General features: G+C 40.3%; 2 protein-coding genes across 5 annotated transcripts in view; one reads left to right on the top strand and one right to left on the bottom strand.

Annotated features, from left to right (window-relative positions):
- Window positions 1-20,922, bottom strand: part of LOC127511450 (oocyte zinc finger protein XlCOF6-like) — an 832,024-nt gene that overhangs the window by 85,473 nt on the left and 725,629 nt on the right. The window lies entirely within an intron of this gene.
- On the top strand, window positions 1,899-20,117 carry LOC127510621 (tripartite motif-containing protein 16-like). Of its 4 annotated transcripts, none has more exons than XM_051890422.1 (6): window positions 1,899-2,659; window positions 3,740-3,835; window positions 3,922-4,155; window positions 10,840-10,999; window positions 15,012-15,068; window positions 16,113-16,160. In XM_051890422.1, the coding sequence occupies exons 1-5, from the start codon at window positions 2,084-2,086 to the stop codon at window positions 15,017-15,019; spliced, it is 1,074 nt and encodes a 357-aa protein (XP_051746382.1). In that variant the 5' UTR covers window positions 1,899-2,083; the 3' UTR covers window positions 15,020-15,068; window positions 16,113-16,160. The 4 variants fall into 4 exon arrangements, with proteins under 4 accessions (XP_051746382.1, XP_051746381.1, XP_051746380.1 ...); XM_051890420.1 differs by lacking the exon at window positions 15,012-15,068 and adding an exon at window positions 16,397-20,117 and having other exon boundaries at window positions 1,904-2,659; window positions 3,934-4,155; XM_051890419.1 differs by lacking the exon at window positions 15,012-15,068 and adding an exon at window positions 16,397-20,117 and having other exon boundaries at window positions 1,909-2,659.

The following is a 20,922-nucleotide window of genomic DNA, read 5'->3' as shown; positions in this document are numbered from 1 at the left end:
GGTTCGCTGCGTGCTGAACTTGCGTACTGAATGTTTTGCCAGGTTCCCTTAAATACCCAGAGCAGATCTTAAAACCTGTATATATTTACCACAAAAATTTTTGAGAATTGTGTTGGGCCATTTCATGTGCCACAAAGGGCTGCACCTGGTTTTGCAGGAGAGGAGCAATGATTATCAAATATCCACTGATATCCCCCATCAAGGACACCACCCACAACACAAGAACTGAATTCTCCCAAGTTTTCAGTCTTTCAGTTTTTCACATAATACATAATAGAATACACAGCTGTAAAATTGAGACCATTTTACCAATCACACTAAAACATTTAAAATGATACCAAACATAAAAGGGAAAAATAATAGATTCACAACGTACATCAGATGTGATATATAGACATTCTTGGTAAATTTTCAGTGACTTGATTCGGGGTAGAAGGAGTAGGAAGAGGGGAAATCGTAGATAAGCAAGGAGAGAAAGAAGTTTGGGCAAGGGGGTGTCCTATGCTCTTTCTTTGAGATCTTCTCTCCAGATTACTGAGTTTATCAATACGTCCATAATATCATGCTCTTTAATTGAACCTCTGGTGATTAGCCATAACTGCTGCTTTCTGCTAGTAAATAAGTTAATAGATGCTTTGAATTATTTTGTTTTATTACTTTTTGTTACTTACAGACCAGGACCTGGGACTTTCTGACAGTGGAATTCTACGACTTCATTCTTTACTTGAGAAAACACTATATTACCTCAGAAGTCACATCTCCTCTGTACATCAGTTTTACTGTTTAGACAACAATTGTGAGCTTTTGGAAAGATAATAATCTCAGAAAAATCAACATGGATGAGGAGGATATCCAGTATTGTTCTGATAAGTAGAGTCAATTTTCAGTCAGTATAAAAATTGTCCACTCTGTCATCTAGTGAAGTTGCTCAAATGTTTTACCATTCGATCAGTGGCTGCAGTTGAACAACTATGAATGCTATAATAAATGGGTTATACAGAAATGCGGCAGTGCACAGTTCTGATTTGTCGTACATAAGGTAGATGGCGAGAGATGGCGCAGGCAAAAGGAGGATACCAAAGAGGAAAGAAAAGCATGAAAAAGAGGAAAGACCAAGATGGGGAAGATTGGGGAAAACTTGTCACCCAGTTTTCCCCCCCAAAAAAGGTGATTTATGTTCCCAGTTTTGTGCTATGATTCTGAAGCTAGCCCGCATGAAGCTGATTTAATTAACAATTAACAATTCCTCAGCCCAACTTTAATCCACTGGAAGTTTAACAATATTTCCAAGTATGTATGTTTTTCCATGCAATCGAGCAATAGTAATGGAGCACTGACCTTCAAAAACAGTAAAACAATAAAACTGACAATGATAAATTGATATATTCAGGCTTTCCCAAACCTTAGAACCAATTTATGTGAGGAATCGATTGAAATTTACTATGTAGTATTAGTCATATACATCTGCTTTAATTGAAAAGGGCAGGCCACCTTGACAACAAGTCCTCAGCCATTCATTTAAATATGACTCCAGTTGCTAATCCACTGCTTCAAACATGAAGTATGACTACACAATACAATTGCATTGGCAATAAAACAGAGTGCATACATACCACAGACAAAAGGATTTTAAGTGTGCTGAGGTTCTTCTCTCTTAATAAGTACCTACATACCAATTCACTCACTAAATGAGAAACATTTCCTAAAGGAAAGACACCATGAGGAGAAACTACAAACTTTGAGGTAATGTGTGAAAATGTATGTCCAAGACATGCAGCAATAATTGTCCATATTTACCATTGACATGACTTAATATTTCATGATAAACAAAATTAAAACTTTCTTTGGGAATGAAGGAACTGTAACTTGTAACTTGTTGTAGTTTTTATTGTGTTGTCTGCTTATCTATTACATATATTCTTTGAGTGTCTGTTTTAGGCTGACATCTAGTGGACGTTTTATTATCTGTGACCTTTAGGCTGGCAGAGAAAATTGTTTGCTACACGTCACTCAAACACAGAATCAGGAAACAGGAACTCACGTGTTCAGAGAAAGAGAAAGTGAAGTGTAGTTGAGCTGTAAAATGGCAGAAGCCAGAATTTCAGTGGATCAGAATCAGTTCAAGTGTTCAGTGTGTCTGGATCTCCTGAAGGATCCAGTGACCATTCCCTGTGGACACAGTTACTGTAAGATCTGTATTACAGACTGCTGGGATCAGGAGGATCAGATGAGAGTCTACAGCTGTCCTCAGTGCAGACAGACCTTCAGTCCAAGACCTGGTTTAGCTAAAAACACCATGCTGGCTGAACTGGTGGAGAAACTGAAGAAGACTAAACTTCCTGCTGACTGTTACGCTGGAGCTGGAGATGTGCAGTGTGACATCTGTACTGGAAGAAAACACAAAGCCGTCAAGTCCTGTCTGGTGTGTCTGAACTCTTACTGTCAGAATCACCTCGAACAACATGAGAGTTGGTTTAAAGGAAAGAGACACAATCTGACTGAAGCCACCGGACGACTGCAGGAGATGATCTGCCCAAAACACGACAAGATCCTTGAGGTTTTCTGCCGCACTGACCAGAAGTGTATATGTGTGCTGTGTATGGATGAACATAAAAACCACGACACTGTATCAGCTGCAGCACAGAGGACAGAGAAACAGGTATGAATCTACAACTAGACATAGATGAAATAATATAGATGCACTTGTAGTTTTAATTTTATTAACAAAATCTATGATGAAAAGTGTTCATCGACAACCTTTTTTTCCACGATTAAGGGTGTTTACACGGGTGTTTTGGCCATTCATTTACATGACATCGGTGTTTTGGGGGCCTGAAAACGCAAGCTTTTGAAAATGAGTTTCAAAGTGAAAGGTTCTGAAAACGATGACTTTACCGTCTCCATGTAAACAACAAAAATGTCAATTTGTGAAAACTGCATATTAAGTATTCGCGGGGTGTTTCTTGACAAAGTGACATTGCCAACTACTGGCCTAGCCTGCATAATACAGCCTTTTTAGTCATTTTTGCAGATCCATGTGAACGGGGATCGTTTTGACAACAATCGTCTGTTTTTAGTACATCTTTGTTGCGTAAACATACCATACAAGACGAGACCATGACGAGACAACACCAACATCATTAAACGATAAATGTGACTATATTAACATGCAGTATCATTGACGAAAAAGACGAGACTAAAATGTAGTTAAAAAATAAAAAAATTGACCAAAATTCCTCTTTGTTTTTGTCAGAAAAAAGAGGAGACAAAATTTCAACTTTCATGCTTACGGTTGCCAAATTTATAAATATATAGAAATGTATATTTTTTTGTCAATATTGCACACCCCTACAACACTTATGCTATATGTTCATTCATAATCTAATTTCAGGAAACTATGAATCCATGTTTTGAACTAGGGATGCACTGATACTGCGCTCGTGTACTCATACTCATTAAAATGCTCGGATACCAAAAACTGATACCACACAGAGTGTGTACAGTGTTTGTGTCCACTGTCCAAACAAAGAAACGGGTATCCGTACCCAGTATCGGAAAGTGACAAAAATTAAAGTAAGTATTCAGACTAATTCTGAAAAAAGTTGTATCAGTGCATCTCTAGTTTGAACCTTTGAACATTTCCATTCTAGATCTCACCTTCAATATTTGATTCATATCAGCTGTTCACATGATGATTTTGTGGTTGTATTACTGTCACTGTTATTGGTTTGTCATTTAGCACCAGCTGAAGGAGACACAGAGGTTGTTCCAGCAGAGGATTCAGCAGAGAGAGAAAGATCTTCAGCAGCTGAGAGAGGCTGTGGAGTCTCATAAGGTGAGTCTTTAGAAGAAGAGAAGTTTGAGAAGTCTCAGTCAGGACTCACTGAAGCCACTGTGTGATTGTGTTGTGTGTCCTAACAGCGCTCTGCACAGACAGCAGTGGAGGACAGTGAGAGGATCTTCACTGAGCTCATCCGCTCCATTGAGAGAAGCCGCTCTGAGGTCACACAGCGGATCAGAGATCAGGAAAAGACTGCAGTGAGTCGAGCTGAAGGACGACTAGAGCGACTGGAGCAGGAGATCAATGATCTGAGAAGGACAGACGCTGAGCTGGAGCAGCTTTCACACACACAGGATCACATCCATTTCCTGCAGGTAACAGAGATCTAGAGGTGCTGGTCATATAATTAGAATATCATCAAAAAGTTGATTTATTTCACTAATTCCATTCAAAAAGTGAAACTTGTATATTATATTCATTCATTACACACAGACTGATATATTTCAAATGTTTCTTTTAATTTTGATGATTATAACTGACAACTAAGGAAAATCCCAAATTCAGTATCTCAGAAAATTAGAATATTGTGAAAAGGTTCAATATTGAAGACACCTGGTGCCACACTCTAATCAGCTAATTAACTCAAAACACCTGCAAAGGCCTTTAAATGGTCTCTCAGTCTAGTTCTGTATGCTACACAATCATGGGGAAGACTGCTGACTTGACAGTTGTCCAAAAGACGACCATTGACACCTTGCACAAGGAGGGCAAGACACAAAAGTTCATTGCAAAAGAGGCTGGCTGTTCACAGAGCTCTGTGTCCAAGCACATTAATAGAGAGGCGAAGGGAAGGAAAAGATGTGGTAGAAAAAAGTGTACAAGCAATAGGGATAACCGCACCCTGGAGAGGATTGTGAAACAAAACCCGTTCAAAAATGTGGGGGAGATTCACAAAGAGTGGACTGCAGCTGGAGTCAGTGCTTCAAGAACCACCACGCACAGACGTATGCAAGACATGGGTTTCAGCTGTTGCGTTCCTTGTGTCAAGCCACTCTTGAACAACAGACAGCGTCAGAAGCGCCTCACCTGGGCTAAAGACAAAAAGGACTGGACTGCTGCTGAGTGGTCCAAATTTATGTTCTCTGATGAAAGTAAATTTTGCATTTCCTTTGGAAATCAGGGTCCCAGAGTCTGGAGGAAGAGAGGAGAGGCACACAATCCACGTTGCTTGAGGTCCAGTGTAAAGTTTCCACAGTCAGTGATGGTTTGGGGTGCCATGTCATCTGCTGGTGTTGGTCCACTGTGTTTTCTGAGGTCCAAGGTCAACGCAGCCGTATACCAGGAAGTTTTAGAGCACTTCATGCTTCCTGCTGCTGACCAACTTTATGGAGATGCAGATTTCATTTTCCAACAGGACTTGGCACCTGCACATAGTGCCAAAGCTACCAGTACCTGGTTTAAGGGCCATGGTATCCCTGTTCTGGTGCCACACTAGTCGCCTGACCTTAACCCCATAGAAAATCTATGGGGTATTGTGAAGAGGAAGATGCGATATGCCAGACCCAACAATGCAGAAGAGCTGAAGGCCACTATCAGAGCAACCTGGGCTCTTATAACACCTGAGCAGTGCCACAGACTGATCGACTCCATGCCACGCCGCATTGCTGCAGTAATTCAGGCAAAAGGAGCCCCAACTAAGTATTGAGTGCTGTACATGCTCATACTTTTCATGTTCATACTTTTCAGTTGGCCAAGATTTCTAAAAATCCTTTCTTTGTGTTGGTCTTAAGTAATATTCTAATTTTCTGAGATACTGAATTTGGGATTTTCCTTAGTTGTCAGTTATAATCATCAAAATTAAAAGAAATAAACATTTGAAATATATCAGTCTGTGTGTAATGAATGTATATAATATACAAGTTTCACTTTTTGAATGGAATTAATGAAATAAATCAACTTTTTGATGATATTCTAATTATATGACCAGCACCTGTAGAAGAACAGGATCATAGTGGACTTGAGCAAGAGACTCACAGAGAAATATTTCATGAGAGCAGAATGAGCCGTTAAAGAAGTGTTGATCTGTGTGTTCGGTTATTATATAATCATCAGTCAGACTCTCATTTGATAATCTTCTATTGAAAGAGACACTTATAAATGCAGTTCAGCTCTGGAAATCTTAGTAAACATTTTTCTGAGCTCTTTCTTCTGGAAGATGTATTGAGCTTCCAGACAGCAACAGCTCAAAACCTTACTAATTTTTTTTTACAACAATGTGAAATCCATTAACGTGATGGAAGCATTCAACAAACACAATTTTTTTTTTTTTTTTTTTTACAACTTTTCACAATGCTGTATTTTGGTTGCAATTAGGTAATGTTGCAAGACAAGATTTTAAAAACATTTTAAAACCAAATGTACACAATGTGTTGAACATGTATTAATATCTCATGTTTACTACGAAAACAAAACCAGACCACATTGCAACTTTTGAGAGACATATTATCTGGTTGTTAAAAAAAAACATAATATGTACATTGGAATAAGATACACCCCCAGGTTTAATCATTGTGGGTGTTTTCACATATAGTTCATTTTACAAGAACCAAACCCAGTTCCCACTCAGAAAGGGAACCAGCCAAAAGTGACCTCAGTCCTTTTGTTGACTGACATGTAGGCTATAATGGGCGAAGATAAAAATCTTTTTCTTTACTTTACCTTTGTTATTAAAAATAAGAACAAAAATACACATTACAAATACACAGCATAATACGCAAATGAAATAAACTGCTTTTTGTTTGGCCACAGTAGGTGTGTATTTAACAGCAACATTCTAGAAAGAAATTGAATAAACAAATGTAAAAATACATAGACTTCACTGTATAAATTACACATTGATTCTTATTAAAGCTACTGAAGTTCTTCAGTGAAGAGCAGTGAGTGATTTTCTCTTGTTGTTTTAACATTAAGGACTAGCAGCAGTTTGTTTATTATTAGGCTGCAGTCACTTTAAGAGCTCAAGCACGGCATAACTCATGCACTGCGAATAACTGCAGCGTCACGTGAGTGTAACTCTACCACTGCGGTAACGTGTGATGTGAATGTACACTATATTGCCAAAAATTTTGGGACGCCTGCCTACGTGCACATGAACTTTAATGATATCCCTTTCTTAATCCATAGGGGTTTGCAGCTATAACAGCCTCAACTCTTCTGGGAAGGCTGTCCTCAAGGTTTAGGAGTGTGTTTATGGGAATTTTTGACCATTTTTCTAGAAGTGCATTTGTGAGGTCAGGCAGTGATGTTGGCAAGAAGGCCTGGCTCTCAGTCTCCGCTCTAATTCATCCCAAAGGTGTTCTATCGGGTTGAGGTCAGGACTCTGTGCAGGTCAGTCAAGTTCCTCCACACCAAACTCGCTTATCCATGTCTTTATGGACCTTGCTTTGTGCACTGGTGCACAGTCATGTTGGAACAGGAAGGGGCCATCCCCAAACTGTTCCCACAAAGTTGGGAGCGTGAAATTGTTTAAAATTTCTTGGTATGCTGAAGCATTAAGAGTTCCTTTCACTGGAACTAAGGGGCCAAGCCTAAACCCTGAAAAACAACCCCACACCATAATCCCCCCTCCACCAAACTTTACACTTGGCACAATGCAGTCAGTCAAGTACTGTTCTCCTGGCAACCGCCAAACCCAGACTCATCCATCGGAATGCCGGACAGAGAAGCGTGATTCGTCACTCCAGAGAACACGTCTCCACTGCTCTAGAGTCCAGTGGCGGTGTGCTTTACACCACTGCATCTGACACTTTGAATTGCACTTGGTGATGTAAGGCTTGGATGCAGCTGCTCGGCCATGGAAACCCATTCCATGAAGCTCTTTACGCACTGTTCTTGAGCTAATCTGAAGGCCACACGAAGTTTGGAGCCCTGTAGCTATTGACTCTGCAGAAAGTTGGCGACTTCTCTACACTGTGCGCCTCAGCATGCGCTGACCCCACTCTGTGATTTTATGTGGCCTATCACTTCGTGGCTGAGTTGCTGTTGTTCCCAATTGCTTCCACTTTGTTATGATACCACTAACAGTTAACCGTGGAATATTCAGTAGTGAGGAAATTTTATTTATTGCACAGGTGGCAACCTATCATGGTACCACGCTTGAATTCACTGAGCTCCTAAGAGTGACCCATTCTTTCGCAAATGTTTGTAGAAGCAGTTTGCATGCCTAGGTGCTTGATTTTATACACCTGTGGCCATGGAAGTGATTGGAACACCTGAATTCAGTGATTTAGAGGGGTGTCCCAATACTTTTGGCAATATAGTGTATGTCGCATTGTACAGTATTTTGGGATGGAGGCTAGGGGTGGGAATCGCAGGGTACCTCACGATACGATACGATCACGATACATGGCTCACGATAACGATAATATGATACAGCGATTCTGCGATAATCGATATATTAATAGACAATCCTATAATGATACATCACAATATCTAACTATGAAAACAAAATGCCAGTGAACAGGTTAGGTGCAGGTTTTCTCTCTTTATCCGCAAAACGGATAAATCCGATCTTCAGTTCCCACTCTATATGCAGATTTAATTGAGTTCACGTCACTGAAGCAACAAATATGAGGTGTATTTAATTGACCATCAGGTAATTTCAAAATCAAAGACTGCAACAGGAGAGAGAGCGGCAACAGCACTGGTAAGGTCTCATTATTTTTAATTAAGATAACTGTGTGTCAAGCATCTGTGACTTACTTTCACTTTCATATACGGCAGTTTGCGCGTCAGCTTGCTGAAGAGATACTCAGCTGCGGTGATGCGTGATGCAGTAGCGCTGTCGTATCTAACATGTTATTTAGCCTATAACACGCTCTCACAGGTTTCTTTTTTATTATTTTTGGGAGAAGTAAAATTTACATACGTGGTTTCAACAACCAGATGCATAGACTGATGCAGAGACAGTTTTGACTGGAATGCGTCCCAGACCACCTCCTGAAGTGGTTTGAGTGTTCGGATTTACATTCATCTCAAATGCATTTCTGAGGGCATTTAGACCAGCTATCCAATCAGAGAAAATGCATGAAGTGACCAGGTGTAAACAGACCCTTTGACACTCATCATTCATCACGCTTTGACACGCTTACAGATTCACATGGGAGTGTTTGAAAGTAGGTGTCTATCAGCCGATTCCTAATATACCCGCTGATAGACGAATCTGCTGCTAGACCCCTGATTTCAAACACTCCCATGTAGAGTATCTGTGTAAGCACTCAGTGAAGAACGTCAAATCCTAGAATGTCTACGTTTGTCACATCAATGGTGTAAAAGTGCGTCCAGACTTTGAACTTAAACGTGGCTGGGGCAGCTATTATTTTAATCACACTGCTGTCCGCCATCCCATTAAAAACCTCTTTTTCTTACGCTAGTTAACTTTTGTTCACGTTTCCTTCATTCATGTGTTGAGCGCGGCCTTGAAATAGCGATGCTACTATTTAGAGTGCCTTATTTTATTAATTAAAATAGATATTTGGTACAGCGTATCGATTCTCATATCGCACAGAGAAGGACGATGATATATCGCCATATCGATATTTTGTCCCACCCCTAAAGGAGGCACCAGAACTGCAAAAGATACAATGCACTGTAGCGCAATTATTTCTTCAAAAGCAGATTTTGGAGACATTTTATTCATTCACAATCTAAAATCGTGATATCGCACACCTCAAGCCTCTTTCCTGCAGTTTTTGAGAAAACAAAAGAAACATGTTTATGTTCTTATGTGTTGAGAATAGTTGGATTTAAATGCAATCCTCTTTCCCAATATCAAGAAGCGTCTCCTGAAGCCACACAACCCGTAACCTGACAAAAGTTTTGTGTTGTTTTCAGCAGTGACGGAGCATGGCTGCAGCTATGGCAAGCCTCCAGGTTCACGTCAAAACGTAATGCAAAGTGAACTAGGATGTGCGGATTACTTCATCCTTCACTTGTTTCATACTGAGTGGCATTTTCTTAGCCGCAAATGGCCTGCCTGCCCCAGGCCCTCCTGTCACCAATCCACTGTCCGTCGGACCAAATTCCCTCACAGTTCTTCCATTCAATGTCATGTAGAAATGAATCCAATGTGGCAAAAAATTGCTCAACTGTTGCATGTTTCGGGAAGAGGGCAACAGAGCAGTAAATCTTCCGCAATTTGTCCTTCATTGACAAATCTTACGTAAACCAATAATTGTGCTTCTCCGGCAATCTCGGTGCTTTCGTCAAAAATGACCTCAATTTAATTTTGATTATCTGCTCTTTCACATTTGCTGCTATTAGTCCAATACGATTAGTCACTGTATCATTTGAAACTGGAATCAATAGTAATTGATCAGCAGTGCTATGTCCACTCATTACAGAAACTTTAGTCTCTTTAGTGTACGGTAGGAAAAAAGTCCATGTGACTACTTCCAATCAGCTGTTAATTTGGTGCCAGTAGGTGGTGAGTATTTTATACACAAGTTCAAAATAAAAGTTTTCCCTGCTACCTGGAACAGAGTATAGACAAAAAAGAGAATTCTCATTACAAATTTTGGAAGACAATTGGCACATGTTGCGTTATCAACATCCTAATCTTGACACTTGATGAGTGATCATTTTGAGATCCTAAGGATATACAGAATACAACCACTACATGGAGCCGCGAGCTCATGCAGAGCCATAGGAAGCAAGCCATGCATAAAATAAATGTATAAGAAAACCCTGCATTTGCTGTTTGTTTAGTAATTGCTTCCAGCAATTTTGGTATCCATACAGTTGGATTAACACAGTTTACATGGATCCAAGTTCCAAAAATACGGATTTACTAGACAGTTCATATTTAGTGTAAGTGAAATATGCTATAATTTGTTGCTCTATTGTGATATAATGAATATGAGAAGAATGAAGCTGATGCTGTGAAAGTGCTGGATTGAGGAGAGTTACTAAAGATCAACAAGAGCTGCTCAAATCTGACAGTAGTGCAGGTTATTGTCTGAAGTGTGGAGGTGATGAGCTTTGTTTTCTGCTTTCTGTAGAGTTTCCAGTCTCTCTCGGCTCCTCCTGAATCTACAGACATAAATGACGATCCCTTCAGTTCTCTCTCCACTTTTGATGTTGTGAGAGAATCTGTCCTTCAGCTGAGAGAAAAACTGGAGGGTTTCTGCAAAGAGGAGCTCAAGAAGATCTCTGACAGAGGTAAAGTCCTGGGGCCTGATGTTTTGTACACACAAAAAAAGGCACTGAAACGTGCCCACACAATTCCCTTTCGAAAGGGAACTCAACACTGCGTTTAACACGCTTTGGGGAACATCACCACGTGAACCATTGTCTGAAAGCAATTATCAAATCTCACCAATCCTATTGGCCGGCGACAGCCTATGACATCATAATAGACGTGACCCAGAAGTATAAAAGGAGTGCCTAGAAAAGCAGTCAGTATCTTTTTCGTCTTCAGGGACTGCTTTGTTTGATTGTGATTCTTCAAATCTGGTAAGACATTATGTCTACAAACGTTTCAGGAAGTGTGTGGATCCGTGTCCCAGGTTTTTGACACCTGATGACACACACAATCTCCGCTCTCGTTTGACCCTCTTCTCGAGGGAAGAGGGGCCGGCCTCTGTGCCTTGTGGTTCTGGTCCCGCCCGTGCTGAGGCAGAGCGGCGACTGAAATCATGGGGCTCGCAGATGGAGCTTGCTGAGGAGTTTGAGAGAGGTGTAAATCTCTCGCAACCCCCAGTGGCTGACGAGGGTGAGCTCCTGGATGATGATGTTCTTTCTTTGATATCATCGGATCCAGCAGCGAGTGCTCTTCTGGCTTCAAGCCCAAGAGAACAGGAGATGGCTGTTGAAGGTGAGAAGGTGAGCCTTCTGAAACTTCAAGGATTTGAGGGAGGTAACCAATTACAGACGCCAGCAGTGTCAGTGATTGATTTTTCCTCCACGAGGGTAGTTACATCTGCCCTCTCCTTTCTTCTTCTGCCTCCTGAGTAATGATAAAATCTTACCCAGGTGCTTCTTACAATCAGGCCAAGGGCTGGACCCATGATGAAATTTTTCTGATGGCTTGCCTTCTGGCTTGGTAGTAAAGGGGCACTTTCAGGCTCGAAAGAACCAAAGATTCCTCAGAGTTTCCTCATATTTCTCAGAGTTTTCTCAGAGGCTGAGTTTTGAGCCCCAGGCAGATCTATGCTTATGTGTGGACCTATGAGCCCACAGCTATAGCTGGCCTAGGCTGGAACTAGGGTTTAGGTGATATACTGAAGCATTTCACCCTTTATTACTACCCCTGTCAGGTGAGTGTAATTTTTCCTAGTTCTGGCCTCCTCTTATATAGTTTTTTAGGCCAAGGCCCATTTCCCCCTTTTTGGTGTAGGTGCAAGATAGATAGCAGCTAAGGTAGCAGACTTGCTAAAGTTTCCCTGGTGCCGTTGTCTCAGATGGTAGGCCCCTTATCACTATGTGAATAAGTAAATCTTTGTGTTGCTGTGGCCCCACTTCTCTAGAACTTTTTCGTTCTATTCCTCTGAACCGCCTGAATTAGGATTCAAGCTTGAGTGTAACAGTGTTAGCTTTCTTTAAGCTCCTGTTCCCTAGGGTTCAGTGCAGATGTTTCTGTCTTTGGTGAAGAGTACCCACCCTTGATATTGTCTCAGGGTAGAATGAATGAAAAGTAAAGCATTCCCCTGTCTCTCAGGGTTGTTAATGCTCTGGTTCTATTTTGCCCTACACAGTGTGAGCCCAATAACTATTGCTGCCACAGGTTAGTACCTGTTTCTGTAGTAGTAGGCCTTTTTCTGGCCTCCTTCAGAGCATGGTGACTAAGTTTACTCTCCTTTCTGTAAGGGTAAAAAGTGTTTTTACTGAGTATATTGCCTGTTGGAATGCATAACTCAGGTTGAGTTTGCTTAGTGAACCTCACTTTTCAGTTTGGTTCTTATGTAGCTCCCTTTAGAGTTTGAACACTGCCACAAGATGTTGATTGTTGTTTGGAGTAGAAGGCTCTTGTTTGGGCTTCCTTCAGAGCACAATAGCTTGCTGTATCACAAGTTTTGTTGGTAGATGTTTAGTCAGAGTTTGCTCACTTAATACTAGCACTGCCACAGGTTTATGCCCGTGATCATTTGAAGTAGTAGGCCGTTTTTGGCCTCCTTCAGAGCATATGGTGTAATTTTGTACTCCTCTTACTTAAAGAGTAAAAAGTATTTTACTGAGTACATTGCCTGTTGGAATGTGTGAATAGAATTAAGCTCAGGTTGAGTTAAATAGTAAACCTCACTGGATAGTTTGGTTCTCATGTATGGCTCCCTTAGAGCTTAGACACTGCCACTAGCTGACGCCACGTGTCTTTCTGGAGTTGCAGGCCCTGTTTGGGCCTCCTTCAGAGCATGATGGCGTAAGTTTGTACTCTTGCTTAAAGAGTAAAAAGTGTTTTTACTGAGTACACTGCTTGTTGGAATGTGTTGAGGTAGACTGTTATGTGGGCACTCTACAGTCTTATCTGCTAGCTAAACTCGGCTGCAATCAGAACGAGTTCCCATGTTTTGTGGGCTCTTGCATTTTCAGCAATTGAGCTGCTTTAGGTGTGTGGCCTTCACAGGCTGCCCTGTAAGCGAATCCCCCACATCTGGGTGTCTTTAGCAGATTAAGCATGTAGTTTTCACATGGCTGGCCTTTGCAAGGCTGCGGTGATATATTCTACATTGTGTAGAATTAGTTCATGTTGTAGGCTCTCTGGGAGCCTCCATGATTTTGTGCCTACAGTATAGTTTATCTGCTAGGTTGAGCCTAGTACTCCCCTCGTTTAGAGGGTTATTCTGCAGACAGTACTTAGCTCCCTAAGTCTGGTCAGTGGTTGAAGGCCTCTCTGAGGCCTCCCTGTTGAGGATCAGCCCCTAGGCTGCTGTACTCCCCTGTGTTGGGTTCCTTTAGAGTGCACAGCCTCCTCAGTGCAAATAATCAAGCACTGAGTAGATCCTAGGATTGAGCAGAGTTTTACTCCCTTCACTGGTAAGGGTAAAAAGCGCTAAGCTGAGTCCTGCTCTCCAGGATGCCCGTCTCTACGATCTAGTCTGAGATGGTTACTGCCTCTTTGCAGTCCCTCTTACTGGATATCTTCTCTGAAGAATGTGAATTGAGACTCTGTGTACAGACAGGTTGTTGGCCAAGACTTGGTTACTTTAATTTGACCAGGTCAGCCTCCCTGGTGGCAATCAGGGTTGACTTTTTTCCCCTGACAAGTGACTGGCTAGGGTTCCTTCGGGCCCCCCGGCTACATTCCCTTAGAGGTACCCTCTTTCTTTGAAAGGAAGTTTGGTCCCAGAAGCCTTTGAGCGGCCTTGGTAGGCCTTCTTTTGGAAGGCCTCTTAGAGGCTTATAGCTTGTGCTGTTGGCCATAGGGAATGCTGTCACTGACAGCCTATGTGTGACCCGTAGGGGGAGTGGTTCTGGCATTTCAGTTGAAACTGCTAGTTCTGACGTTTGTCTAGCCATTTGTTGGCATGCACTCCCCTCAAGCATGGCGGTGTGGGTATATCGTTCCCCAAAGCATGTCAAACGCAGTGTTGAGTTCCCTTTTGAAAGGGAATGTCTCAGGTTACGTATGTAACCATGGTTCCCTGAGAACAGGGAACGAGACACTGCGTTACCTGCCATACATCGGGGTTGCCTGCTGAGCAGTCCCTTCATATGAAATAGATACTGACTGCTTCTCTAGGCGTTCCTTTTATACTTCCGGGTCACGTCTATTATGACGTCATAGGCTGTCGCCAGCCAATAGGATTGGTGAGATTTGATAATTGCTTTCAGACACTGGTTCACATGGTGACGTTCCCCAAAGCATATCAAACGCAGTGTCTTGCTCCCTGTTCTCAGGGAACCATTTTTACATTTACATTTTTACGTAACCTGAGACGTTTTCCCCACACATTTCGGTACTTAGCAAAAATATGTGTGCACAATACAGACACTCTAGAGTCTAGACCGTGCATCTTTTACTGGAGGGAGAGAAGTAATGAAGTAAGCAGAATGATTTTAAACTCCGTTTTCATTTTGATATACACATTTAGATGAATATTTCACTCTAATGGAGTTAAGCACTAAAATGACAGAGTCATTATCCAGAAGTTGAACAAAAATTATATGAATTTAGAAATATTTGTAGTGGATGCGCTGTTTTTGAACACTTTGCCTGTGTCATGCTACGTTTCAGTGTCTTAATGACAAAGTGTAAGGATAGTCCACTGGAGGCAAGTCTCGACGAACCCAGGTGCAGTTTTATTTCTACAAACAATCAAACGTAAAGACTTGGCTTGGCATGGCATGGCATGGCATGGCATGGCATGGCATGCATGGCTTGGCACAAAAAAAACAAGGAGCTCACCCAAAGTGGTTACACTGACAATACTTGACAAGGATGCAGAGCAAACATGAGGGCTTAAATATACAGAATAATGACAAAACAAGGGACACCTGTGCACAATTAAACCAATGAACCAATGAAACCTGAGACAATGGAAACACAGATGTGCATTTGACTCTGATATTGTGGCGGACACATTAGTTCAGTGATCAAACAGTCAGCATCCTAATGATAACTTCTTCTGTGATCTTCCCAACATTATGAAAAATGCTATTGTATTTAAAGGATAGAATCTAAAGGAAACTGTAATTTTTTTTTTTTAATGTTTTGTCAGTGACACGCTGAGTCAGACAATTATATTTACAGTGCAAAAAACAAAAACAAAAAACAAAAAAAAACCCAAACCTATCTGTTTCCATTAAAAATATACTGTATAAACATCCTAAAACATATGTTTACATTATAGGCAACATTGCATAAATTTGATCCGTTTAAAACAATTAAATACTATTTATAACTCTTCTCTAAAATTTTGATATATTCTAAAACAAGACAAGGACAATAAATGATTTTTAAGCAATGTAATGTGACTACACAAATGGCATTTATAGTGCGTATCTCATATTTTTCTAATGTCTTGTATCGTTAAACAAGGTATCACGTGGATGGGAATATGAATATGAAAATGTTATGTAGTTGAGGATATGAATAGTAAAAGCATTGTAAGCACTACCTTCCGCTGACTGGGTTTTATAAAGGGAATTTTGCAAAGGATGAAATCTACATAAAGTTTTATACATGAGGCCCCTGGAGATTCATCTGCTCTCAGAAATGATCCTCCATCATTTCATATCATGTAGAAGATCATATTAGAAATGTCTTAAGAACGGATGCAGGATCATTTTCTCTTGACATGATAATCACATTCTTCATGTCTGTTGATTTCCACAGTCACTTTCACCAACATTGTTCCCAGAACCAGGAACGACTTCCTACAATGTAAGTCACTAAGAAAACAAGCAGAAAAATCACTGAGTGTGTTCATGTTCTTCCTGTAGAACGAGAAAGAAAACATGACAGAAGAGTTTTATAGTTGATCATATAAATGATGATTTTCACAGGATATCTGGTAAACTGTACTGAGACACTACTAATATACTGAACATGAAGAGTTCAGCTACAATAAAAGATCAGATTCATAAATTCCTGATTCTGATGTGTTTTATCTCCATCAGATTCCCATCAGCTCAATCTGGATCTGAACACAGTGCATAAACTCCTCCGTCTGTCTGAGGATAACAGAGTGGTTACTAACGCTTACAGAGAGCAGCCGTATCCTGATCATCCAGACAGATTTGATGTGCGTCTTCAGGTGTTGTGTAGAGAGAGTGTGTGTGGACGCTGTTACTGGGAGATTGAGTGGTATGGAAGCTGTGTGCATATATCAGTGTCATATAAGAGCATCAGAAGGAAGGGATGGGATATTGAGTGTTTGTTTGGACGTAATTATCAGTCCTGGAGTTTGTTCTGCTCTTCCTCTAGTTATTTTTTAACGCACAATAGCATAGAGACTAAACTCGCTGTAAGGCCCATCAGATGCGGTATAATAGGAGTGTATGTGGATCACAGTGCAGGAACTCTGTCCTTCTACAGCGTCTCTGGAGACACAATGAGCCTCATCCACACAGTCCAGACCACATTCACTCAACCGCTCTATCCTGGGTTTACTGTTTGTTGTAATTCATTAGTGAAACTGTACTGATTTAGAACTTCAGTCATTGAAATAACATGTTACAATGAAATCATGCAATAAATCCTCATATAGAAAGTAATAACTGTGTCATGGTGGCAATGTGTACACAGCAAAAGAGTTAAATTAACAGTGTTCAGTGTTTACATAAGTCCACGCTAGAAAGTGTTACGCCAGGTACACTGCACGATTAGCCCCATTTTTCACTTGCTCATTCACATGAGTGACAATCATGTAGTGTGTACTATCAAAGACTCAAAAGAGAGGCTGATGCGCCACTGATGCCTGTGGTTTATTTAGCATGCTAAATATCTGGACCTGCCTCCAACTCGAGTCATGCAGTGTGAAATGTGTTTTGACTGGAAATTACATCAGTGACAACCTACAGCCAATGACAGAGCAAGATACAAGGAAAGGGATAGTTCTTTTTTTTTTTTTTTTTTTTTGCTGCAAATCAGCGCACAGAAAACTTGGATCACAAGCTTGCATGCATCATTTTAGCAAGAAGAAATCCAGTCTCGCGCATGAACTTGTGTTATTTCCTGTATCAATTCTCGCGTGTTTGGTTATGAAACATAGTTTGTAGACCAGAGTTGTTGGCAGTTCTTCCTACTGAAATGCTGTGTAATGTGATCTATTGACTTTGAAAATCATGTAGGGTGTACCCGACATTAAAGTAATACTAAGCAATGTTGCCGTTTTTGAGATAATTAAATGATTAAGGGATGATTGAGCATTAGTGAATCATTGCAGGAAAGAGGAACAACAAGAACAAAAAGAGAAGACATGAGCAGAAACACAACAACTACAACTGACTTACTGCACAGACACACAGCTTTAGATAAAATTAACTGAAAATAAAAGACATTAAATCTCAGCACAGGATGAGCAGCATTACCATCTTCACTCATTACTAACCAGTTTGACTTTATTTCTTTCATACTTCTACAAACATTCTTCTTGAGAATTAAAAGAGGTTTAGCTCTAGATGTTTTATTGGTTTCATAATGGTAATCATTATGGTGATTTAATGTTTCTTTTAATTGAACTCTTGACCCTAAACATTTTTAAATATTTCAATAATGTTTCACTGACAATTTTTACATTGCTAAAGAAAGAGATTTATAAAGAAGACCTGCTAAAGTTGCCTGCTTGTATGATATTTAAATAAATGCCAAAGTGGTCACTGCCAATTTTTAATTGAAATATACTTGTTTTATTGAATACTTAATCACTAAAATATCTCATTAACTGCAACACTGCTTAAGTGTTACTTTATCACTGTAGATTGAGACAATATGGACTCAGGATGGACTTTGAGCAGTGTTAATTTAATACTGAGGATTTTGCAGTGTGTCTGTGCTTTTCTCAAAATCTATTTGCTTTGATGGAAATCTCACCCCCTGGTTTCACAGACAAGGCTTAAGACTAGTGCCAGACTAAAATGCATGTTTGAGCTTTTTTTAAATGAAAGCAACTTGCTCTGACATACCTTAAAATATGTCAGCAGCATTGTTTTGTCTCAAGATGCACACCAGTAATGTAAATGTTTTCTAAGGCACATTTATATAAGCTACTTAAATGCCCTAATTGAACTAAGGCCTAATCTTGGCTTAGGCTAAGTCCTGTTTGTGAAACCGGGCCTCAGTCATTTAGTTTTTATTGTAGTGTCACATATCATTTTATTATATAAAATTACCTTATTAAGTACCTTTGAGTTGAAATTGACCATGCACTTGATTCATTGAAAGATTTGTCCCATGTATACACTAAATGCTTAATTCTGATTTGCTTATAGATGTTTAAAAGCTCTGGGGTCTGAGGTGTTTTCTGGGCCCTCGATATTTTGACATGCCCTGACATTTGTGCTTATTTCTGTTACTTATAACAATTTCATGGCTATGGCCTTATTTGATAGCTATTTTGCAAAAAAAAAAAATTAATTTTAGTCCTAAATTTATTTATATGATGTATAGAATCTATTTGTGATAGAATCACAAATGAGAGCGTTATTGTTTTGGCAGGTGAATAGTACATCTCCACCTGCATAGATACAAATTTAAAATTAAAGCTGAAAGCAGCGATGAAAGGGCTCTCGCACCTGGGGCCACCGTCACCCGTTGGCCTTAGGAAAACAGTGAACAGTGGGCAACATGCATGTAAGTAGGTAAATACAGTTGAAATATGGCAAAGTCATTTCGACGTGCCACACTTCCTGCTGCCAACAGGTGGCGCTTTGACTGTAACTGAATATTGCCATGTAGATGTCTTTAGGCCAGGACTATTATCGAACGTGAAGTTTGGGGCAGATCTGACATTGTATGCCCAAGTTACAACAACTTTTCGTTTCATGGAGAAACATCAAACTTTGTCAGGCCGCCACGGACACGCCCTTCAGTGAAAACTATAGATCTTCGCAATTTAACATAGCTAAGGCCTTTAGATTAGACTGACCATATATGATGTTGATCTGATAAGATCTCTAGGAGGACTTCGTTGAAGTACAACGTCTGGAAATGGCAAAAAATGCAAAAAATTTGCAGAGAATATTCAAAATATGTCACTTCCTGTTGGGTTTTCAGATTTTGCACCCAGGAACTTTTTTGTAGGTATTGGGCTGTTACATGTGTCGCCGAATTTCATACCTGTACGTGAAACGTTAATCAAGTAACGTTAATCAAGCAAGCTAGTATGCATAGGCCATGAAGTGTTGGCGAAATAACACATTAGCAGACTGGAGGGAATAATATTGAATTTTTTCCAGAAAACTTCTTCCATAACAAACAGAAATTCAAGCACTTTCAAGGACCTGTATCTGTCACGGAGTCACAGCCAATGCCCATCAACATCCAAGCATCGTCAACGGATCTTGACATGCCACCCACTCGTTCACAATCTCCTGAGTACTAATCACCTGCACCTCATCACCCATGGACTATATAAAGCCATTCACTTCCCTCACTCATTTGCCTGGTCTCGTCTACGTACCTGGACTCCTTACCGTCCACTCACCTGAGATCACCGTGTTCCCATCCTGTCGTCTTACGTCTCCATTCCTTTGTCCTCTGTGTTCTCCAGCATCTGCAAAGACATTACCCAGTTATTCTACCAGCTAAGTGACTGTTTCAAAGTGCTTGTTCCAATACTCACCTGCATCCACTGTCTGCCTGTGTTCATGCCTCTGTTCAATAAACTTGTTACACTTACCTCTCTGCCTCCGTCTGTGTCCTGACAGTATCTATGTATGTTTATTTTTTAAACTTTGGAGGGCTTTGTTTTTTTTCCCTTTCATTTCAGATTCACAAACTTTCAAGGATTTCAAGGACCCATGGGAACTGTAATTTCCAAAGCGCTGGAATAATCTACCTCTATATCTTAGACTGTCTCCTTTTCTAGGTTATTTAATCTCCTTGCATTCTATATGAATTTTAATGAGAAAGCTGGTTAGTCATGGCCACATTTATCTTAAAATATAGTTAATGAAAGGTTCAGGATACTCCATAACCAGAATAGTCTATTCGGAGTCTTCAAACCACTCAAGTATTTGTATAACACGGGGGCTGGGAGGTTCCTTCATCAGCTGCATCAGAACCACTTCTAAAATGATTTGGTAGGAATAGCCAGGCTAGAGAAAAAGTGTTCAACAGCAGGTTAGCTGGATGTCTCTATAATCTTGTTATTTTAATATTATTTGTATTCATATATTATCTATACTGCTGTGGATACATCTTTGAAAGTTCTGTTTGGTGCTTCAAATTTACTATACTTACGAGATAATCCACTTCTTCATACCCAGTTTTATTTATAAATTGATGGTGACCTGTGGTTCAAAAGATGGAGAGCATAAGTCACCAACTTGTAATTCTTTCAACTTTATCAAAACAGTGGACACAGATCTACACTGATCCGCAATCACTGTACTCACAAAAAAAGAAAGGAAGGTCTACCTTTCTGTGATCAGACTTCCGAATTCCCATTTTGACACAGCCAAAGGATCCCCGTCCCAGCTCA

The sequence above is a fragment of the Ctenopharyngodon idella genome, chromosome 4 (genome assembly GCF_019924925.1).
Source record: "Ctenopharyngodon idella isolate HZGC_01 chromosome 4, HZGC01, whole genome shotgun sequence".
NCBI lineage: Eukaryota > Metazoa > Chordata > Actinopteri > Cypriniformes > Xenocyprididae > Ctenopharyngodon > Ctenopharyngodon idella.
The sequence above is the reverse complement of the archived record's forward strand: the minus strand, read 5'-3'. Positions and strand labels throughout refer to the sequence as shown.

What these genes read in the sequence shown, in the direction of transcription:
- LOC127510621 (XM_051890419.1), top strand. Translation starts at nt 2,084, where the DNA reads ATGGCAGAAGCCAGAATTTCAGTGGATCAGAATCAGTTCAAGTGTTCA. An exon ending in ATCACATCCATTTCCTGCAG is followed by an intron (nt 4,156 to 10,839) that starts GTAACAGAGATC and finishes TGCTTTCTGTAG; the next exon opens with AGTTTCCAGTCTCTCTCGGC. An exon ending in CAGGAACGACTTCCTACAAT is followed by an intron (nt 16,161 to 16,396) that starts GTAAGTCACTAA and finishes TATCTCCATCAG; the next exon opens with ATTCCCATCAGCTCAATCTG.